General features: G+C 38.0%; 2 protein-coding genes, 1 long non-coding RNA gene and 1 pseudogene across 3 annotated transcripts; 2 read left to right on the top strand and 2 right to left on the bottom strand.

Moving 5' to 3' along the window:
• Positions 1–28: 28 nt before the first annotated feature.
• LOC143876388 (RNA-dependent RNA polymerase 1-like) lies at positions 29–2,913 on the top strand. The gene is made up of 3 exons (XM_077378094.1): positions 29–1,124; positions 2,375–2,525; positions 2,905–2,913. The coding sequence occupies exons 1-3, from the start codon at positions 154–156 to the stop codon at positions 2,911–2,913; spliced, it is 1,131 nt and encodes a 376-aa protein (XP_077234209.1). The 5' UTR covers positions 29–153.
• A 199-nt stretch (positions 2,914–3,112) lies between these two features.
• LOC143877703 (putative RNA-dependent RNA polymerase 1 pseudogene) lies at positions 3,113–4,452 on the top strand (annotated as a pseudogene).
• A 355-nt stretch (positions 4,453–4,807) lies between these two features.
• On the bottom strand, positions 4,808–6,314 carry LOC143877704 (uncharacterized). The gene is made up of 2 exons (XR_013250724.1): positions 6,153–6,314; positions 4,808–5,509 (listed from the first exon to the last, which is right to left on the bottom strand). It is a non-coding gene; the product is annotated as an uncharacterized LOC143877704 (long non-coding RNA).
• Positions 6,315–7,372: 1,058 nt separating this feature from the next.
• LOC143876709 (MAC/Perforin domain-containing protein) lies at positions 7,373–17,436 on the bottom strand. Its single transcript, XM_077378400.1, has 8 exons — positions 17,020–17,436; positions 15,349–15,590; positions 13,080–13,281; positions 12,892–12,966; positions 12,302–12,485; positions 9,981–10,153; positions 9,796–9,860; positions 7,373–8,208 (listed from the first exon to the last, which is right to left on the bottom strand). Exons 1-8 carry the CDS (start codon positions 17,251–17,253, stop codon positions 7,584–7,586), a joined length of 1,800 nt encoding a protein of 599 aa, XP_077234515.1. The 5' UTR covers positions 17,254–17,436; the 3' UTR covers positions 7,373–7,583.
• Positions 17,437–18,070: the final 634 nt, after the last annotated feature.

Genomic DNA, 18,070 nt, shown 5'->3' with positions numbered 1-18,070 from the left:
TTCTGTTGCCTTCTTCAAAAAAAAGATGGTGAAGAGTATACAGATATTTACAAGAGGGTAATTTCTACTTTGAGAAATGGCATAGTTATTGGTGACAGGAAGTTTGATTTTCTTGCCTTTTCTTCAAGTCAATTACGGGAAAATTCTGCATGGATGTTTGCTCCAAGGGATGGAATCACTGCCGCTGATATTAGAAAGTGGATGGGTGATTTTAGCGAGATAAGAAAAGTTGCGAAATATGCAGCCAGGCTGGGTCAATCATTTGGCTCATCCAAAGAAACTTTGAATGTTCATAGGAATGACACTGAAACTATTCCTGATGTAGAGATTAATGTGAATGGGATTAACTATGTTTTCTCAGACGGAATTGGAAAAATTTCTGCTGAATTTGCACAAAAAATAGCAATAGAGTGTGGCTTAAAAAATTCGACACCATCAGCTTTCCAAATTAGGTATGGTGGCTACAAAGGTGTCGTGGCGGTGGATCCACAGTCTACATTTAAGTTATCCTTAAGAAAAAGTATGTGTAAGTATAAATCAGAGAACACAAAACTGGATGTTTTGGCATGGAGCAAATATCAGCCCTGTTTCCTTAACCGTCAGTTGATTATTACTCTTCTGTCTACGCTTGGAATCAACGATCATATTTTTGAGAGGAAGCAAAAAGAAGTTGTAGAGCAAATGGACATGATTTTAACAGATAAAGTAAAGGCGTGGGAGGTGCTTGAGATCATGTCTCCAGAAAACACTAGGATTCTGCAAGAGATGCTAAGATGTGGCTATAAGCCAGATTCTGAACCATTCCTTTCAATGATGCTTCAAACATTTCGGGCATCAAAGCTTTTAGATCTGAGGAATAAAGCAAGGATATTTGTTCCAGATGGGAGAGTATTGATGGGATGCCTAGATGAAATTATAACTCTGGAATATGGGCAGGTATTTGTGAAAGTTTCGTGTGTTGGTGGAAATGAATCAGATAAGGGTCCTTTTGTGGTGGAGGGGAAAGTTGTTGTTGCTAAAAATCCGTGTCTCCACCCTGGTGACGTCCGGGTCCTGATGGCTGTCAACGTCCCTGCTTTGCACCATATGGTTGACTGCGTCGTATTTCCACAGCAAGGAAAAAAGTCAGACATCTTCATCACTTGTATCCATCGTTTATGCCCTGTTTATTCAAGATTATGCCAACCGATTGTGAGCCCAAAACTAATTATTGGACTCAAATTTATATTTAATTTTGAGTCTAATAATTGGTTTTGGACTCACAATATGTTGGCATAATCTCAAACGAACAGGGCCTTAATGTTTGGAACTTGAAATAAGGCCGTGACATTTCTCATCAGTACATCATTCAGTATACTATCATGCTCTGGTTTACTGTGAATTTCAAGTTAACATTTCTCATCTCTACATCATTCATTCTATTATCATGCTCTGGTTGAACAATATGCCTGTGTATATCATATGTTTATGCTGGATTGTATGTGATCTGCACTAAAGTAATGTACTGCACATCATGTAAATTTCAAAAGTGTTTTGGGAGAGAAACCATGTCTCAATGAGTAGGATTCTGTTTTTAATGTGAATAGATGATTAGTTGCCTTACTAGACTACTTGTTAAGGGAAAAATAAAAGGAAGCTTAAGGGCCTATTCTACCATAAGTGTAATTAAATGAACACTCACTACTTTTGGTTTTGGTTAGGTAAGCCCACAAGCTACGATAACTAGGCATCTGAAAAACAATAACCACTTTACATGGATTGGAAGCCACGGAATCAAACACCATCATGAGAAAGATATGCATTCAGCATCTTGAACAAAAGAGACACATTTCATGTGTATTTAGACATTTTGCACTTTCTATAATGATGCCAAAGCAGCGATAATTTTTGGGAGATTATAACTCTTAATATCTAGCCGTGACAATATTTGTTCTCCTTTTAATTTTTAAGCTTGTGATTAGCACACTAGTAAAGAGTTTTTTTTCTCATTCTCCTGATTCTGCATGCTCCATTCAGTGGTATTTAGTAGTACAAAATTAACACACACACTTACCCGCTATCTCTGGTAAACTGACGAGGCATACCCATGAACTTCTTTTTATTGGCACAACTGAACTAAAGAAATAGGTTTTTAGTATGATAGACTTGATTACATAGAATGTAGAGTTTGGGGTGCTTTTAATTGATTTCTTCAAGATGTTTCAATGCTATGCAGCTTCATAATTAAAGTTTTAGGTGGTTCTATTCAACATCTATTGCTTTTAACTTTATGTTGTTTGGTTTTCCTTTCGGCATGGCCACACACAAACACATTCTTTACTACTTTTTCTTCATCTAAAATGCTTTTTAAGTGTTTACTTAATTGTGTTTCCAGACCCCATCCAAATGAGTGCTCGGGAAGCGACTTGGATGGAGATACATACTTTGTGAGCTGGGACCCTGAACTTATTCCACACCGACAAATCCCAGCTATGGAATATGCTGCCACACCAACTGAGCTATTAGATCACGATGTTTCAATCGAGGTATGGGTCTTATCCATATCGACCATTCCTGGAAAAAAAATGAAATTCATTTGTTTTTGTTTGATTCTTGTTCTTCTCATTTTTTTCATATACTTCTTAGTTTCAGATCAAGCGTTTTTTACCATGTTCACCTGATGCTTTTCTTGTAACGCTGATGTATAATAATGGATAAACCATAAATCAGATACTAATATTATTTGTCAAAAATCTATATTATTTGTTGATGTTTTAGAATCTTATACAATGATTGTCATGGGTTTCCAAAAAAAGCCATGAAATAAAGTTCAGTTCACTTCTGTACACTTCACATCCAATCAGTGCAACAGATAACATAAAATACGAGAGATTATTGCATGTTTTTTCTCTTATTCTATTGCAGGTTCATTAGTTTGGAGACTTATTTCAACTAGTTTAAGGCATTTTCTCTTATTCATTTTTTGTTTTCTTTAATCTCTTCGAGATATTGGGTTACATGATAAAAGAGAACCTGACTGCACATAAAATATGTCAGCATGTGTTACATGATGCAATCCCATGCCATTTCACATGCACAGCCATAATAAACGCACTAACAAATGCCTAGGATTTCAATATCAATATGTCAGACTCATAAGATATAAACACTTGTAGAACATCACATATAATGCACTTAGATTACATCTTCTCTCCCATGAAAATGTTCTGTAAGGCTTGAGGTCTTTCCATGACTTTGCACCTACACATGAACTGTTTCCTATCCATTATTAAAAACCAACAATTGGTTCATCTTTATTTATTTATTTATTTATATATTTTTACAGATAGAAATGAGTACCCCGAATTTTCTTTGTAAGTGGTTTCCATAGACATCACATTTGTCCTCATGGTGCAGGAAGTGGAGGAGCACTTCGCAAATTTTATGGTACACGACAACTTAGGAATCATTTCAGATACCCACACTGTCTTTGCTGATGACTTGCAACGCAAGGCTGAGAGTCATGCCTGTCTTGAGCTTGCAAAGTTATCCTCTATTGCTGTTGACTCACCCAAAACGGGCGTTTATGCTGAAATCCCCCCTCATCTGCATGTGAAGAAATATCCAGACTTCATGGAGAAGTTGAACAAACCCACCTACAAATCTAAACGAGTGCTTGGAAAACTCTTCAGGGCGGTCAAAGATATTGCACCACATACCAGCCATATAAAATCATTCACTCGGGAGGTTGCAATGGAATCATATGACACCGACATGGAAGTCGATGGTTTTAAGAAATACCTTGGTGATGCTTATAATTACAAATACCAGTATGATTTTAAGTTGGGTACCCTGATGAAACATTACGGGATAGAAACCGAAGCAGAGGTCCTCGGTGGAAGTATAATGAACGTGTCAAAATTATATTCGAAACGTAAAGATAATAATGAGGTGATTGGATCAGCAGTGAGATCTTTAAAGAAGGAAGTAAGGACATGGTTCAATGAGAAGTGTAGGGAGTCTGAGCCGGATGCAGATGATGATGTCTGTGCAAAGGCGTCGGCATGGTATCATGTAACTTATCATCCCGACTATTGGGGACGCTACAATGAGGGTATAGATAGGGATCATTTGATAAGCTTTCCGTGGTGCATCTATGAAATGCTGATTCACATCAAGCAGAAGAAGGGCACCCTGAGAAAGGCAGCTTAAGTTAGAGTCTGAGGTTGAGTAGAGAACCCTTTTTGTTCTCAGTCCCTGGATATAGATGGTAGTATATCTGCATATGTATGACATAGACAAGTATATCGGCTATGTAAGTCTATGCTCAATAGGTTTACTTCATTAGATAAGCTGAACTTATGTATTTATTTCAGTAGCTGTTTTGTTTCAAGATGTTGATGTTGGGTAGCAATGTAACTGATCCACTGTTTGAAAGTTTATGAGAAATAAAATCTTGTGTGTTTATCTTTACTCCCCTCTTCAGAATGGCAAGTCATGATAGATTAAAGAATATTCATTTGGATCTTACACAAGTAGATGTAAGTTGAGGTTCAGCATTTCATTGGCATTTTAACTCGAAATGTTTTAGGATAATTGCGAAAAATCTATGTGCTGTCTTATTGGTGCCTAGAAATATTGCAGCAATTGAATTAGGGGAGTTTATATCCACACTCAAGCGTTTTTAGGCACCAATAAGACAGTTGTTCCAACATGAAAACAGGGGAGTGTGGATATCAATTCCCATAAACATAATAGTTAATCCACAACAGAGTAAGTGAACTTTGATATTACATGACCAATAATGCTCAAACCTCTACACATCCCGTCCATAACACACATCAATTTATTGAGTAAACTAATTTTACAAAATCATTTTCTCATGTAACATAGTAATTGTAAAACATCGACAACCATACATTCCAAAATCATTTTCTCATAAAATCATTCCAAATTCTACTTCTTTCAAAGGGAAAAAAAAACAACCAACACTTCTAAGTTCAATCGGTACTAGCTTCGTCGCTCAACGAAGCGGGTGACGTACAACAATCTAAGGTCCTTGCTACGGGACAAGAATGATCGTCCCTCCACGGGGTGAGTGCTTAGGTGCTCGTACACATCAGAGAGGTCACTATTTTCAAGACCATCAATCTCATTTAGAGCTGCCATGATCTCATCACATAGGGCAAAACCACAATCACTAGCACGTTCAATGGCAGATGCCATCTTAGCAATCTTGGTGGCAACTTTTTTCATGGTTTCCATGAGTTCACTGTTAGATCGTTTCCTTCGGCGCATTGAACTCTCAACCTTAGTAGCCTCACCCCAATCAAAGGAACATCTAACATTCTCACAAGGACTCCTTTTTAAGTACAGTTCATGCTGTTGTGTGGCTGCCATCATTAGTAAAGCCACTGCTGATGCAACTACTGTTGATGCATTCATAATCATAGTCCTCAAGTCCTCATTAGCATCAATCATGCCCTCATTACGGTCATCCATCTTAGATTGTGTTTAAACAAGCCTTCATCTAAATGATTCAAGACAAAAGGGTTCCATTGGGTTTAAGAATGTGTACAAAAAAGTTGTCAATACAATTTAGCATAATCAGGTCAATTAGGTTCATGAGGATGGTCAAATTTACAAATAAGCAATTGACAAGGAAGGATGACATGAATAGTAAAAGAAGCAAAACTAATTGGAAATTTTAACATATCATTGTATGTTAAAATGTGATGTTTGGAATAGAAAAAAAGCAGTGAAACTCTATATATTAACATACCAGAAATGCAAGAACAGAGAGAAGAAAAAAAAGCAAGAAATGATAAAACAGAAATGTCTAGTATTTGGGATGTTTCAAAACCCTAAATTCTAGAACAGAGATGGCATAATAGAATGATAGAACAGAAATGTCTAGAACAAATATGCTAGAACAGACATGTCTAAATCAAATGTTCATTTGGGTAATTCATAGCAGAAAACAACTATGAAATAGGAATCCAAAGAGGGCCAGAAAACTGCAGAAAGTAGCTGAAAACAAAGAGGGTTTCAATAGTTAGGCTTAACCCTATTTCAGGAACCCTTTCATTTTCAGAAACCCATTTTCAGAAAAAATAATCAGATGATAGAAGAAGAATAGCTGTGAGAGAGAGAGAGAGAGAGAGACAGCATACCTGAGAGGGAACAGGAGCGATGGCCGTGAGATCTCTAGAGAAGGGCTGGAATGGCTTTTTATGGCCTGGGCCCATGGTTTTTTATAGCCGTTCTTGGGAAATGATAGGGCCATCCTATTTTTTGTAAAAGCGTAGTCATAAACTCATAATTCATAAATACGGGTTGGCCCATGAAAAAGGGGCGAATAAACTCATAATTCATAAATACGGGCTGGCTTGTTGGGAATCGTAACAACCAATAGGAGGGTACGAATAGAAAGAGTCAGGACGGATTCATTATAGACTGTTAATCAACACATCCGTTTGGTTGCCGGAATTTTTTGGTTCTTGGGATTTTTGTGGAACATAAAACTTTATGGGAGATTGGTGGGAAAAAAAACTCCCTGGAAGTATCCCAGTAAAATAAAAATCCCATGTTTGGTTGACCAGACTATGGTGGAACAAAAATGCTTTGTTTGGTTGCTTGACCTATTGGGAAGAAAAAAATTCTTCTACAAGCTTATTTTTGGTTCCTGAGATTATTTTGGGCCTAGCAGCCAAACGTGGGTTTCCTGCGGAAATTCCACAAAAGTCCTAAGAACCAAAAAAATTCCGGGAACCAAACGGAGCAGGGCATACAACAGATTTCACGTATATTTTTTAGTCAAAAAAATGGGTGTTAAAGGATTGAGCCTCTAGCTTAATTGTCAAGGCTTTGTTCTTCAACCTAGAGGAGGTGGGAGGTTCAATCCTAGCTAAAAATGGGTGTTAAAAATTGTGTTACACTCATTTAACTCTCGAAAGAAACAGAGCAAATTGCCTTATTTTCAAGAAGAATAATGATATGGTAACCAATTTGGGGACCGACAGTGGAACTGAACAATATAGCCTCTTTAACACAAAATCAATCTTTCCCTTGATTTTTGGTTTTTCTCTCCATTAAAATGGCAAAACTACCCCTCCCATGCCATGTGGCATGTGAGGATTTGTTAGGTTACACTGTCAGTTCCACTCTTGGTCTCCATAGCAGCACTCTTTCAAGAAGAGGCAAGAAAATGGGGGTGAAGATAGTCATTTTTAGGGAAAAAACATGCAAAAAGGGGGTGGAAATGCTGAAAAGAATAGCCCATTTTATGGGCTTAGTTATCATAAAAGAGAGTGAACTGTAGGTTAATATATGACTTTTTTTAATTTTAATATTATCATTAAGGTTTCATTAAAAAAATTCCAGACTTGCTTGTACCTGATTTTCAGTCGTAAATCCATCTTTCATTTGGGACCTTTTCATACTTTACAAGAACTAAACCAGGGTCCAACAAAAGCTAAAGCAGCACCCAGCCCATTGGAACCTTGCACAAACTTACACTAACCTTAAAGATCACATATATCGATCATTTGACATAGTTAGGGATGAATTGATTTTTCAGCTATACATACATTTTGCAAAGGATGTCAAGAAGAAAAATTGAGGAGAGAGAACTTGACAAGGAGGCCTATCTTCCCTTTCTCCAAGTTTAGTTTAGCTCCAGTCACTAGCCAATAACCAGGGCTATCCTGTGGGCCCTTACAAACATGAGATGTATCAACAAACTTCAAAAGCTTCTGAACCTGGACAGGTACTGGTGGGCCCGTCGGAAACACGCTGGAATCTATGATGACAAATGGCATTTGTTTCTCTTTCTCGCCATTTCCGGTGAATGTCGTGCTAATCGCAGAGAAAAAACCCGATTTCTGAGAGAAACCCGAAGAACCTTGATCCCATATTGACCGTGCGATTGTCGAATCCGATACCTTGGAGAAGAGGAGCCTGAGATGGAGAACGTTCTTGGATTCGTGCTTCTTTACGTGAAGCTGAGCTCCGGTGACTATAAATGCGGTTTCTTGGCCATTGGCGTGGGCCCACTCGGGATCGTATTTTACCGAAGCAGTGCACACGTGGGAGAATTTCATGCAATCCACGGGTTCGAAGTATCGGCCGTCGGCAACCTCGTCGGAACCTCGCCATGTTGATGCATCATGTAAATGGTTTCCAAGCATTGTTGGGGTGTTTGATTGATGTTGTAGGTGTACTGCTAACCTGTGCATGGGTGGGAGGAGTGAGTCACATTAATTATAATCTCCATAGATTTGTTTTGTTAGAGGGTGTGAAACAAGCAATTACTCCAGAAGCTTAAGCAGTTAGACTATGACAAGCGATTGTGTTCATAACCTAAAACAAACAGGGCCTAGTGTTCTTTAATCATTTATACTTAACACTCCCCCTCAAGTGTGGCCCCCTCTTTCTTAGGTTGGCCGCACATGTGGCCCTTTTTTAGAACCTTACGCCAAAAAAAGCTCTGATATCATGTGGAGGAATAGCCAATTACTCCAAAAGCTTAAGTGGTTAGAGTGACTGAAGTTATACGTACTTCAACAGAGGGGTAGGAACTCGGAATTGCCACCCAACTTTCAACCCACGCATACATGATATGGGTGGAAGTGACTAAATTTATGGGTGGAAATGTGGATCAACGGGAGATTTTGATATGGGAATTGGGTGGATGAGACAGTTGTAATTGGTTGTGTAATTTAAGGGCATATTTGGCAACCATGAAAAATATTTCATGTAATATTTGTGGGGCCAGTTGTGATAGATGGGTGGAGAAGGTGGGAGAGGGAGAGACTTGAGAGAGGGTGCATGGGATGGGAGTGGAGAGAGCATGGGCAATCCCCAAAAATGGTGAAAAAATTTACAGTACTTAAATTTGTGTATTTTTTTTTCATGTTTTTAATGGTTTTTCTTGCTCCCCTCATACGCACCCTATCGACTCTCTCCCTCACATCTATCAAAACTGATCCCATAAATTTTCCATGGAATATTTTTCATGTTTGCCAAACATCCCATAAAACTGTCTGACTAAACCCTTTTTAATGTTCTTGTTGACACATTCACAACAAGAAAATTCTTGTAACAGTAAGACTAAATTGTAAGGATTTTTCCTTGGGCCCCATTTGTTCCGCATGGACGACCAATAAACATAAGTCTAGCCCATTACTTTGTGCCCCACCTTGGTCGGATGATCCTAGCCAGTTGATGTATAAAAGCTTCTTTAGGGGTTCTCCCAAGAGAAGTTAGAGAATTGAATTTTTGTAGGCCTTGATCTTAAAAGATGTCATGTCTATTCTGTATGGAACTAGACGATGTTGGTCATCCAAAGATGGTTTACAAAAATCAACGGTCCAGATTATAACCGCATGTCCTGTAGGTGTAGGTGACCCAAATCAGAAGATACAAGCTAGAAGATCGATGGAAAGGACCACTCAGTAGTTCACAAACACTCCGCTCCTGGGGCCCACCAGATCAATTTTTGGTGGTACTCATTAAATGCCACATGCAGCCAATGTTGATCACTTGGGCCCTTATTTGGATAGCAGGAAAAACATTTCTCGTGGAGGGAAAATTTAAGGTTATGTTCATTAACCTTATGTTAAAAGGACCAAATTGCCCTTCAATTACCATGCACGACTACTCTGTGATCCTACAAGCATCAGTTCATGGAGGGGCAGTTTGATCTTTTCACATAAGATTACAATTAACCTTATGGGTAGTATCAACTAAAATTAGTAAAAATTTAGCTTAGGAAATTGTAATTTTATAGAATAATTAGCTATCATTGCTACTGACCGGTTGCATTTCATGCCTTCCAAGTACAATCTCATTCCCGTAACCGGTCTCCTTCCGACCGTAACCTGAAAATTGGAATAATTTAAATTTCCACCATAAGAAATGAGGAAAATTGAAATTTCAAACAGGCAAATAGGCTGAAATGTGTTAATCCGAGTAGTTTATTAGTACTGAGAGGTGTTTACCTGAGCAGTGTTGACATATAGCTTTGGGCCCATCAAGTTGAGATGAAGAACTGGAGTTTGGATAGCCTTGTCTTTTCTAAGTTGGCCCAAAGGGAGGTCGCTATGAATAGGAGCCCATATCTTGTGAGATTGGAAGTCAAGGAAGTATGGTAAATCAGCTATAGGAGGCTTATCTGTGAAAAAAGAAATGAAATCACCAACATAAAAAACAGATTACTTATATTTATTTTCATGATTAGGATTATTAGGATACTAAAACGCTTTTGGTTTTGTTAGGATAAAATTCTAAGCCTAATGTTAAGAAATTGTAAAAAAATACACATGTCTCATATAGGAGGAGAAAAAACATTAGAAACTAAGAAATAAAATAATTTTGAAAACAAAAGTGAGGGGCATCTCTAAGTTCAAAGAACAAGCTGAAACATGCCATATTTGCACCCCTCATATATTGATTATTTATTTGTGGGTCACATGTTAATTATTTATTTGTTTATTTATGTATTCATGTATGTATGGCTACCATTATAAAAATAATAATAATAATCATGTCGTATGTATGTGAATATGAAGACTGATTTTGCGTATGCCTACAAAGATATCATGAATAAATTGATAATTTAAATCAATGTTTCAGAATGCAAATGGTGGCCAAAGAAAATCCTAATCGACTCGGTGCGACTTGATCGAGTACTAAGCTTGATGCGGCCATAACTTTAGAGATTCAAAGGTGTATTGATATCTATACTCCCTTGTAAAGAGGTTGCCCCTAAAGTAAGAAGCGACTAAGGATACAAGTATGATTAGATAATTTCAAAAGGAGGGTTGGGATTAAATAATCATAGGATCGAGACACACTTCTTGCCAATTAATAGAAGGAATGAAGATATGATCAGAGAAGAGAAAGACAATAGGCTCACGATCAAAGGTATAGATGAGATCGCGAACAAACAAATTCCTGGTAAATTTTAGATATAAAGGACATTCCAAATGCTTAATCAAGGATAATGTAAAAGGGTGAATATATCACTTCCCAAAAGATGCCCTATAATACATCTTTACAATTGTCATTGGGAAATTATATTCCCACACCCTTGACTCAACAATGGCACTACACCCTTTATTTTGCAAATTTTAAATTAGCATTTAAGGGTTAATATTATAATTCCCAAAATACTTTCAACAACTAACTTAAAAGTGTCCTAGTGTCGTGGGAATATCATTTCCCTTAATGTTTGCATGCCTCAATCATGCAAATGTAAAATCTCGACCAAAAAGTGAGGCGGACACTTTTGTTGTACAACCAGCTCAAGTACCTCTATAGGTTCAATTCATGGTCAACAAGAAACTATATATGCCGTAAAGATGGTGTTGGTTATTAGTTTATAGGAGGATCAATCCTCCTAATTCTTATTAAAGATTACATTGACTTTGGTGGGCATTGTGTAGAAAATTATTTGGTCGACTTTTAAGCATTGAATTTTGAAGGAGAATATTGAATTATTTTTACAATGAATCAAAAGCAATATTTTCAAACTTAAAAAATCAAAAAATCAGTTTAATTCTTTATACGATCTTGCCGAGGAATGTTTAGTATAGTGCGCCCCTTAGCTAATACCGCAAGGCATGCCTACTATTATATAATGAGCCACATCTTTATTGGATCTGTAATGTTCATCTGATAAGCCCTGTCTTGGATCTCTGATAGCAAAAAATCAAGTCAATTAGACAATCCTAACATCCAATTGAATGCATTTTGGCCTGATTTACATAATTTTCTAGTCATTGGATATCTAATTTAGAGCGTATTAGTTGGACGATCTAGATCAACTAAAGGTAGAGCTCACTATGTAATAGTGGGCTTGCCCTACTGTGACTAGGTGCAACCTAGTGAAGCATTCCTCCAATTTTGAGTCCAAAATATTATTCTTCTTCTTGAACAACTTCTTCTTCTTCTTCTTCTTTTTGATGGGTAAGCTGGGGTTAGGCGGACCCCTGCTCATATATTAAATAAAAAATGATGATACAATAGCAAGAGCAACACTACATCTCAATCCTTAGAACAACGGCTAAGGAAGAGGGCAGACCAACCAAGGTCATGATACCCTTAAGACAAACTCAAACAAGTAAGAGAAAAGAAAATTCCCTAATGTTCTAGGAGGTCTATCATCTTCTTCATTTAGTAATATTTTAGTTTTCATGGGAGTCTTAATTTTTCTAAAAATGTTAATTTTCCCTTGTAATTTTTCTTTTATTTCTTAATAATTTTTTTGTTATCTTTGTCAAAAAAGAAGTTTCAATGGGGGGAGAGAGAGATGACTTACAACGGAGGTAGAGATTGATGGCATGTGATAAGTAACCTTTGCCGGGAACATCTTTCATGAGAGAGGTAATGGGTATGAAACTGAAGTTGATTGCATCGGGCGCCGAAGGGACGGTGAGAAGCCACTCACAGTGGCTGTCCACTGATGCGTCCCCTCCCCTTTTCGAACAAATGACCGTAATGCCCTGAAAATTCACATTCCTCACTTTTTACTATTTTTTTTCAAAATGAATTGAATGGGTACTGTTAAAGTATAAAAGATTTAATAATACCATCTCCAACAGCTTAAGTTTTTGGAGTAACTGGTCGTTTCACAGGTACAATGAGAAAAATAATTAAAAAGAAAAAAATCATCAATAGTCTATAGAAAATTATTAATAGTGTTTTTCTATGTAAAAGTCAATGACTAATCTGTAATCACTAATTTGGGATGATTTTGTTAAAACCTTAGATCTAAGAGACAGTGCACTGATTACCCTTATACCCTTTACTAGTCAATGGTTAACTCCAGTAATTTCACTCTTAATCCATTCTTCAATCTAGATTGTCGATCTTAGATCAGTGATTGCCCGCATAAGAGTCAAGACTTACGTCTTTGGTCGTCACCGACGAGAAGCTATTGAGAAGGACGGGTTGTGGATTGAAGACATTGAAAGCCTGTGGAATCTGAAAATGAATTCAAAATAATTTATCAGTACAATATAAAGCCTAAAATTAAAATTAGGCTGAACAAAACAGACAAAGCAAGAAGAAAATCCTAGTAATGGGTTTTCCATGACCTTGTTTTTGTTTTCCTTGTTTTTCAAGTGAAAAGGAGGGAGGGTGCACGTCCCAGTAAAAATCTGATCGCCAAGCTTTTCTAAGTGCTTCTTGAGCTGAGATGGGTGCAACTTGGAAGATTGATTTTGTCTCACAAACACCACATCCTGCCCTCCAACATTCACACCCACTATTATGTGGGTCCCATAATTTTCAATGAACCTGTAAGCAAAAACCAATTGGGTTTAGTACTTCGGAGATATTCTTTCCTTCCATTTTCCATGTATCATTTGTTCCTAATTCTTGGTCAATGCATGGAAAATTTGGAAATGAGAGAAGAATATAAATAAAAGAAAAAGAACAAGTCAGAGTTTGTTTCTGAATTGAAGTTTCCATGGTTTTCTCTATCATTCAATGGAAGATTTTAAGCCATCCTTTAATGGCTATTTTCCTGCAAAATGGGTGGAATTTACTCAATATGTTGCTTATTTTGAATATGAAGAGAGATTTTTATGTCACCCCCTTAAAAAATGAGGATAAATCATGACGAAATATGTTCATAAGAAGGGTTATGTTTTGTGGGTGCATCGATTTAACCTACACCAAAAACTAGTAAATAATTCCTGTTTTTTTTTTCCCAAGAAAGAACAGAATCTTCTGTGAATTTCTTTTCCTATTTAAATGGTGGAAATGAAGAAGTATACGAAACAGATATGTCACATTTGCACAAGAAGGAATCCTACATGTTATTTTCGTGAATCCATCCTAACTAACCTACCAAATCGGGAATAATAGAAAAAAGGTGATGATATTTTCATCCCGCATTACGTGCTCGCCCCCCCCCCCCCTTATAACCTGATTTGACGTGAAAAGTAGGCAACTTTATATCAAATCATGTTATAAGAGGGTGTGAAAGTACGGGAGGGGGGGTGAAAATATCATCACCCTAGAAAAAAGATGAACTTAGATATATGCACTAATTTAATAATATAGTAATAGTAGCTGCTAACTTGGTCCATGAAAACTAGATGGGTGAGGAACCTAGATCTAGCCAATTCTTTGGATCGTATAGAATATTGATCTAGGTGAAAAAGTCACCAATCGAAGGGACTGGTGGCTGATACATCAAGCTTCCGTGTATAGTTTATAGGAACCTTGTCATTTTATACATGTACATGTGGGTTCGAAGATGTCAACGTCCTTTCTTAAAATTAGAATGGCAAACTGGTCATTTTAAACATACCCAATTATCCATTTATTATATTTTTTTTGTCTTTTCCTAAAATGAGTGCTTTTCTACCCTACTTGTTTGAGTTTGTACGGCGTGACCTCATTTTAATATAATGAGGCGCGCGACTATGTTCTATGGCAGTAATGCACAGTATGTTCCACCTTTTTTACTGGTCTGAATCGTCCATCATAAAGTCCTTGGTTTGGGTCTAAAAATCAAGTCAATCTTTCAATTGTAACGTCAACATCAAATAATGTCAATGGGAGGTTGTTGAAAAAATTTTATATACAGCCGACCATTCACATTCGGCAACACTTCTCGTTCTAGCCTAAAGAATTGAATGGAACTGAGTGATGAGAAACTTTAGAAACGGAAATTTTGAAAATATACTTGATTTTAATCAGGTCATGCAGTGGAACAAGATTTTTGAGATTTTTTTTGGCTTTCGTCATTCTCCAACCCCTAAAAAGGGGGAAATCCCGTAAAATAATAGTTGCTGAACACACCCTCAATAACTAAAACAATGAGATTTTGTATGGTGTGTGGGTGTAAAGTACAGTATTTTTCAAAAAGTACAGTGGGCCCACTTCACAAGATGATCTAAAGTCCAGTTTTTTCAAAAAATACACTGGAGCCCATTTCACAAGATGGTCTAAAGCCCAGCAATGTTCAAAAAATACATTGGAGCCCACTTCATACCATGATCCAAACCGTTCACTTGTTTGGCCACAATGCTAAATAGGCTGTACCCCATGAATCATCTCTGTAATGGGGCTGTGCATTATGAAAACCCTCTATAGATCAGTAGTTAGGATCATCCTATATAGACGATCCACGGGTACAGCCTATTTAACGTTGTGGCCCAACAAATGAACGGTCTGGATCATCATATGAAGTGGGCTCCACTGTACTCTGTAAAAATACTGAACTTTAGGCCCACACAACATACAAAATCTCCTGAAACTACACATAATGGAAGGGACCCAATGTGCACAAACAAAAGAAAGAGTGAAAATATTATTTCCCAAGGCAATAAATATAGTGTATATTGGAGGTACCTTGCGAGAGCTTGGGGTTGCCATGAAGATGGAACCGAGTTTGTGACGTGGTCTGAGAGGTGGAGCGGATAACGGTCGATAAGAAGGTTGAAGAGAGTGATAAAATAGCCGTCGAGGGCCAAGCATTTCGTCTCGGACGCGTCTTTCGCCCATGTCCCGCTGTTGAAAGAGAACATGGAGTTAAAAAGCCCATTTGGGATTTTCCCCGCCACCGCGCTCTTCTCGTTGAATAACGTCGACATCTGCAATACCCAACCCGTCCACTTTTATTACCCGATTCAAATATGCCGGCCGATATATTTCCGATACCGAATGCCAGTTGATCAATTCAATATTCTTTTTTTTTTTTATCAATTCAATATTCGTATTTATATATAGTCGTAGAGAAATTATATGGTGCCCGACCGTGTAGTCCCTTGTGGATAGTACTTCAAAAGTACTGCCCTTGATATTCGATCCAAAAGCAGACTCTGAAACGTGGTCTGCTGCTGTTGGATCAAATATCAAGGGTGGTACCGCTAACAAGGTACTTGACGGTCGGGCACCATATAAAAACTCTACAGTCGTATACACCAAGAAATCCAACATTGCTGTTTATGTGTAGTCGTATTCAATAGATTGCCAGGGTATAGGGAGTGATATATTAATTCGGCCCCTTCTCTTCTGTATGCCAGACACGCTCGAGTGTATTATTTATGACAATTTTTGCACTACGAGAGAGTGGCCGGGGGAAGAAAAGTGGGTCAATATTTCCTTTACATTTTAATGGTGATCAGACAGTGTGAGACCTGCCAAGACGTGGCCATGCACTGGCCAAGTGGTGGGCGGCAATTTGTTATTGCCTGGAAGGTTCTTAGAGTTGCAACCACGAGATTGTGGGTTCAAGCCCTCTTACCTGTAAGGAAAAAACACTTGTAGCGTTTTTGGACATGGATTTTACAATCATGACTGGATTTTATAGGCTAAGTTTTAGCTTGTAAAATCCAGTACTTTACAATTCTAGATTATAAAATACATGTATCCAAACCATGGAAGCAGGATTCTTCTCTGGGAGTTTTCGATTCCCGCTTCGATTTCCGTTTTAATTCCCGCTTTCGATTCCTGCTCTGGCAACTTTGAGTAAGATTTTTTCCTGGGAGCCTTCAATTCCCGCTTTCGATTCTCATTTTGATTCCCGCTTTCGATTCCCGCTCTGGTAACCTTATCCAAACAGTTGATAATATTTTTATGATGTATGAAGTTCGGTAGAAACCCAAATTTTGTAGAGAGGTTTTTCTTTCCAGCAGGCCGTCTAGGCCCTGCTATGGCCACTTTTTGCCGCCTTTGGGCCTTTCCACCCATTTAAGATTTTTAAATTGATATATTTCTTAGTAATTTCTGAAGAAAAGGTGTATTTTAGCTGGTTTAAGATCACCCAAAAAGGGATAAAAGAAGAGAGGCTAGCAAAAGAAATCCAAATAAATAAAGGTACCCAAAACAGGGGGTGGAAATGGAAATCAAGCCTTCATAAGAAAAGAAAAAAGTGCAACTCATTAACCGAGAGGGAGGGTGTCCATTCCCTTATAACCCACCTACATCCCTTTTATATTTAGGAAGTGAGATAATTGGTTTTGCGTGGAACCCCGACAAATACAAATTAAAGACAAATTTAATTAGAAGAAGAAGAAGTACCTGATTAAACTCAAGAACATCGGACTGGTGTCGGATTCGTTCTCCTTTATCGCATTTTATGTCCACGGAGACGGATTCAAAGACTCCGAATCCAGGGACAGTGAGATCTCTCTTTTCAGTTTCGTTGAGCAAAATCAACCTTGAGTTTCCCTTGCAGAATTTCACTCTGAAATCACTAGTGATATCGAATCCTCTTCCCAAACAGCTCAGAGCCTTCTCCACAATCCCATCCATTTCTCTCTGTCTCTCGTTCGATGGAGATGATGGTGAAAATGGTGGGAAGAAGAAGTCTTATGATTGGAGAATGTCAAAAACGAGTATTGTTTCTTCTGGTTTTATTGGAGAACGTATTAAAAAATGAAGAGGCAAAGAATGGAGAAAAAAAATGGGTGGAGGATGGAAGGTTCCTTCCCTTTGTTTGAGTGACTTTTGACTGTTCTTGCTTCTCTTATTAAAGTGCTATATAATCTGAGACGGTAGTTTCAAGAGACGCATTAAGACGCAATATGATTCGTTTCTTGTGGGACCTACTTTTAATGCGATGGGTCCCGTACAGAATATGGGTCCCACATTTGATTAATCTTGATCAGAGGGGGAGAATTAACACCAGGGCGGAATTAGATGGGGGGAGAAAATGTCGGTATCTGTTTCCCTCTCCAAGAACTAGTATTCTAATCCCGCTCTGGTTGGAATGGAATTTTTATTAGAATTTTTTGAATTGAAGTTCTTATTTTAGTTTTTCTCTCATTCCATCTAAGTAGGGGTGTAAACGAGCCGAGCCGAGCTGAGCTTGGCCAGGCTCGGCTCGGCTCGTTAAGCTCACAAGTGAGGCTCAGCTAAGGCTCGGGCTCGGCTCGGTCAGGCTCGCGAGCCTTACCAAGCTCGGGTTATATTATGTTCACACCCCTCATCTTCCCTGGACAGCCCTACTATTGATAAAGAAAGAAGAAAATTTTTTTCTTCTTTCTTGATAAAGAAAGTTGTTTATCTCGTTCTCCGTAGATTCGAATAATAGCTCTCTGTGGATTCGACAGATTCGACGAGCGCCCTT

Source organism: Tasmannia lanceolata, unplaced genomic scaffold, assembly GCF_043159265.1.
Source record: "Tasmannia lanceolata isolate RefF3 unplaced genomic scaffold, GAP_Taslan_0.1 ptg000005l, whole genome shotgun sequence".
In the NCBI taxonomy this organism is placed as follows: domain Eukaryota; kingdom Viridiplantae; phylum Streptophyta; class Magnoliopsida; order Canellales; family Winteraceae; genus Tasmannia; species Tasmannia lanceolata.
The sequence above is the reverse complement of the archived record's forward strand: the minus strand, read 5'-3'. Positions and strand labels throughout refer to the sequence as shown.

Coding starts and splice junctions, on each gene's coding strand:
- LOC143876388 (XM_077378094.1), top strand. CDS start 154: ATGTTTGCTCCAAGGGATGGAATCACTGCCGCTGATATTAGAAAGTGG. Junction 1,125..2,374: donor TTTCCACAGCAAGGAAAAAA/GTCAGACATCTT, acceptor TTGTGTTTCCAG/ACCCCATCCAAATGAGTGCT.
- LOC143876709 (XM_077378400.1), bottom strand. CDS start 17,253: ATGGATGGGATTGTGGAGAAGGCTCTGAGCTGTTTGGGAAGAGGATTC. Junction 15,591..17,019: donor ATGTTCTTGAGTTTAATCAG/GTACTTCTTCTT, acceptor TGGGTATTGCAG/ATGTCGACGTTATTCAACGA. Junction 13,282..15,348: donor CAACCCCAAGCTCTCGCAAG/GTACCTCCAATA, acceptor TTTTGCTTACAG/GTTCATTGAAAATTATGGGA.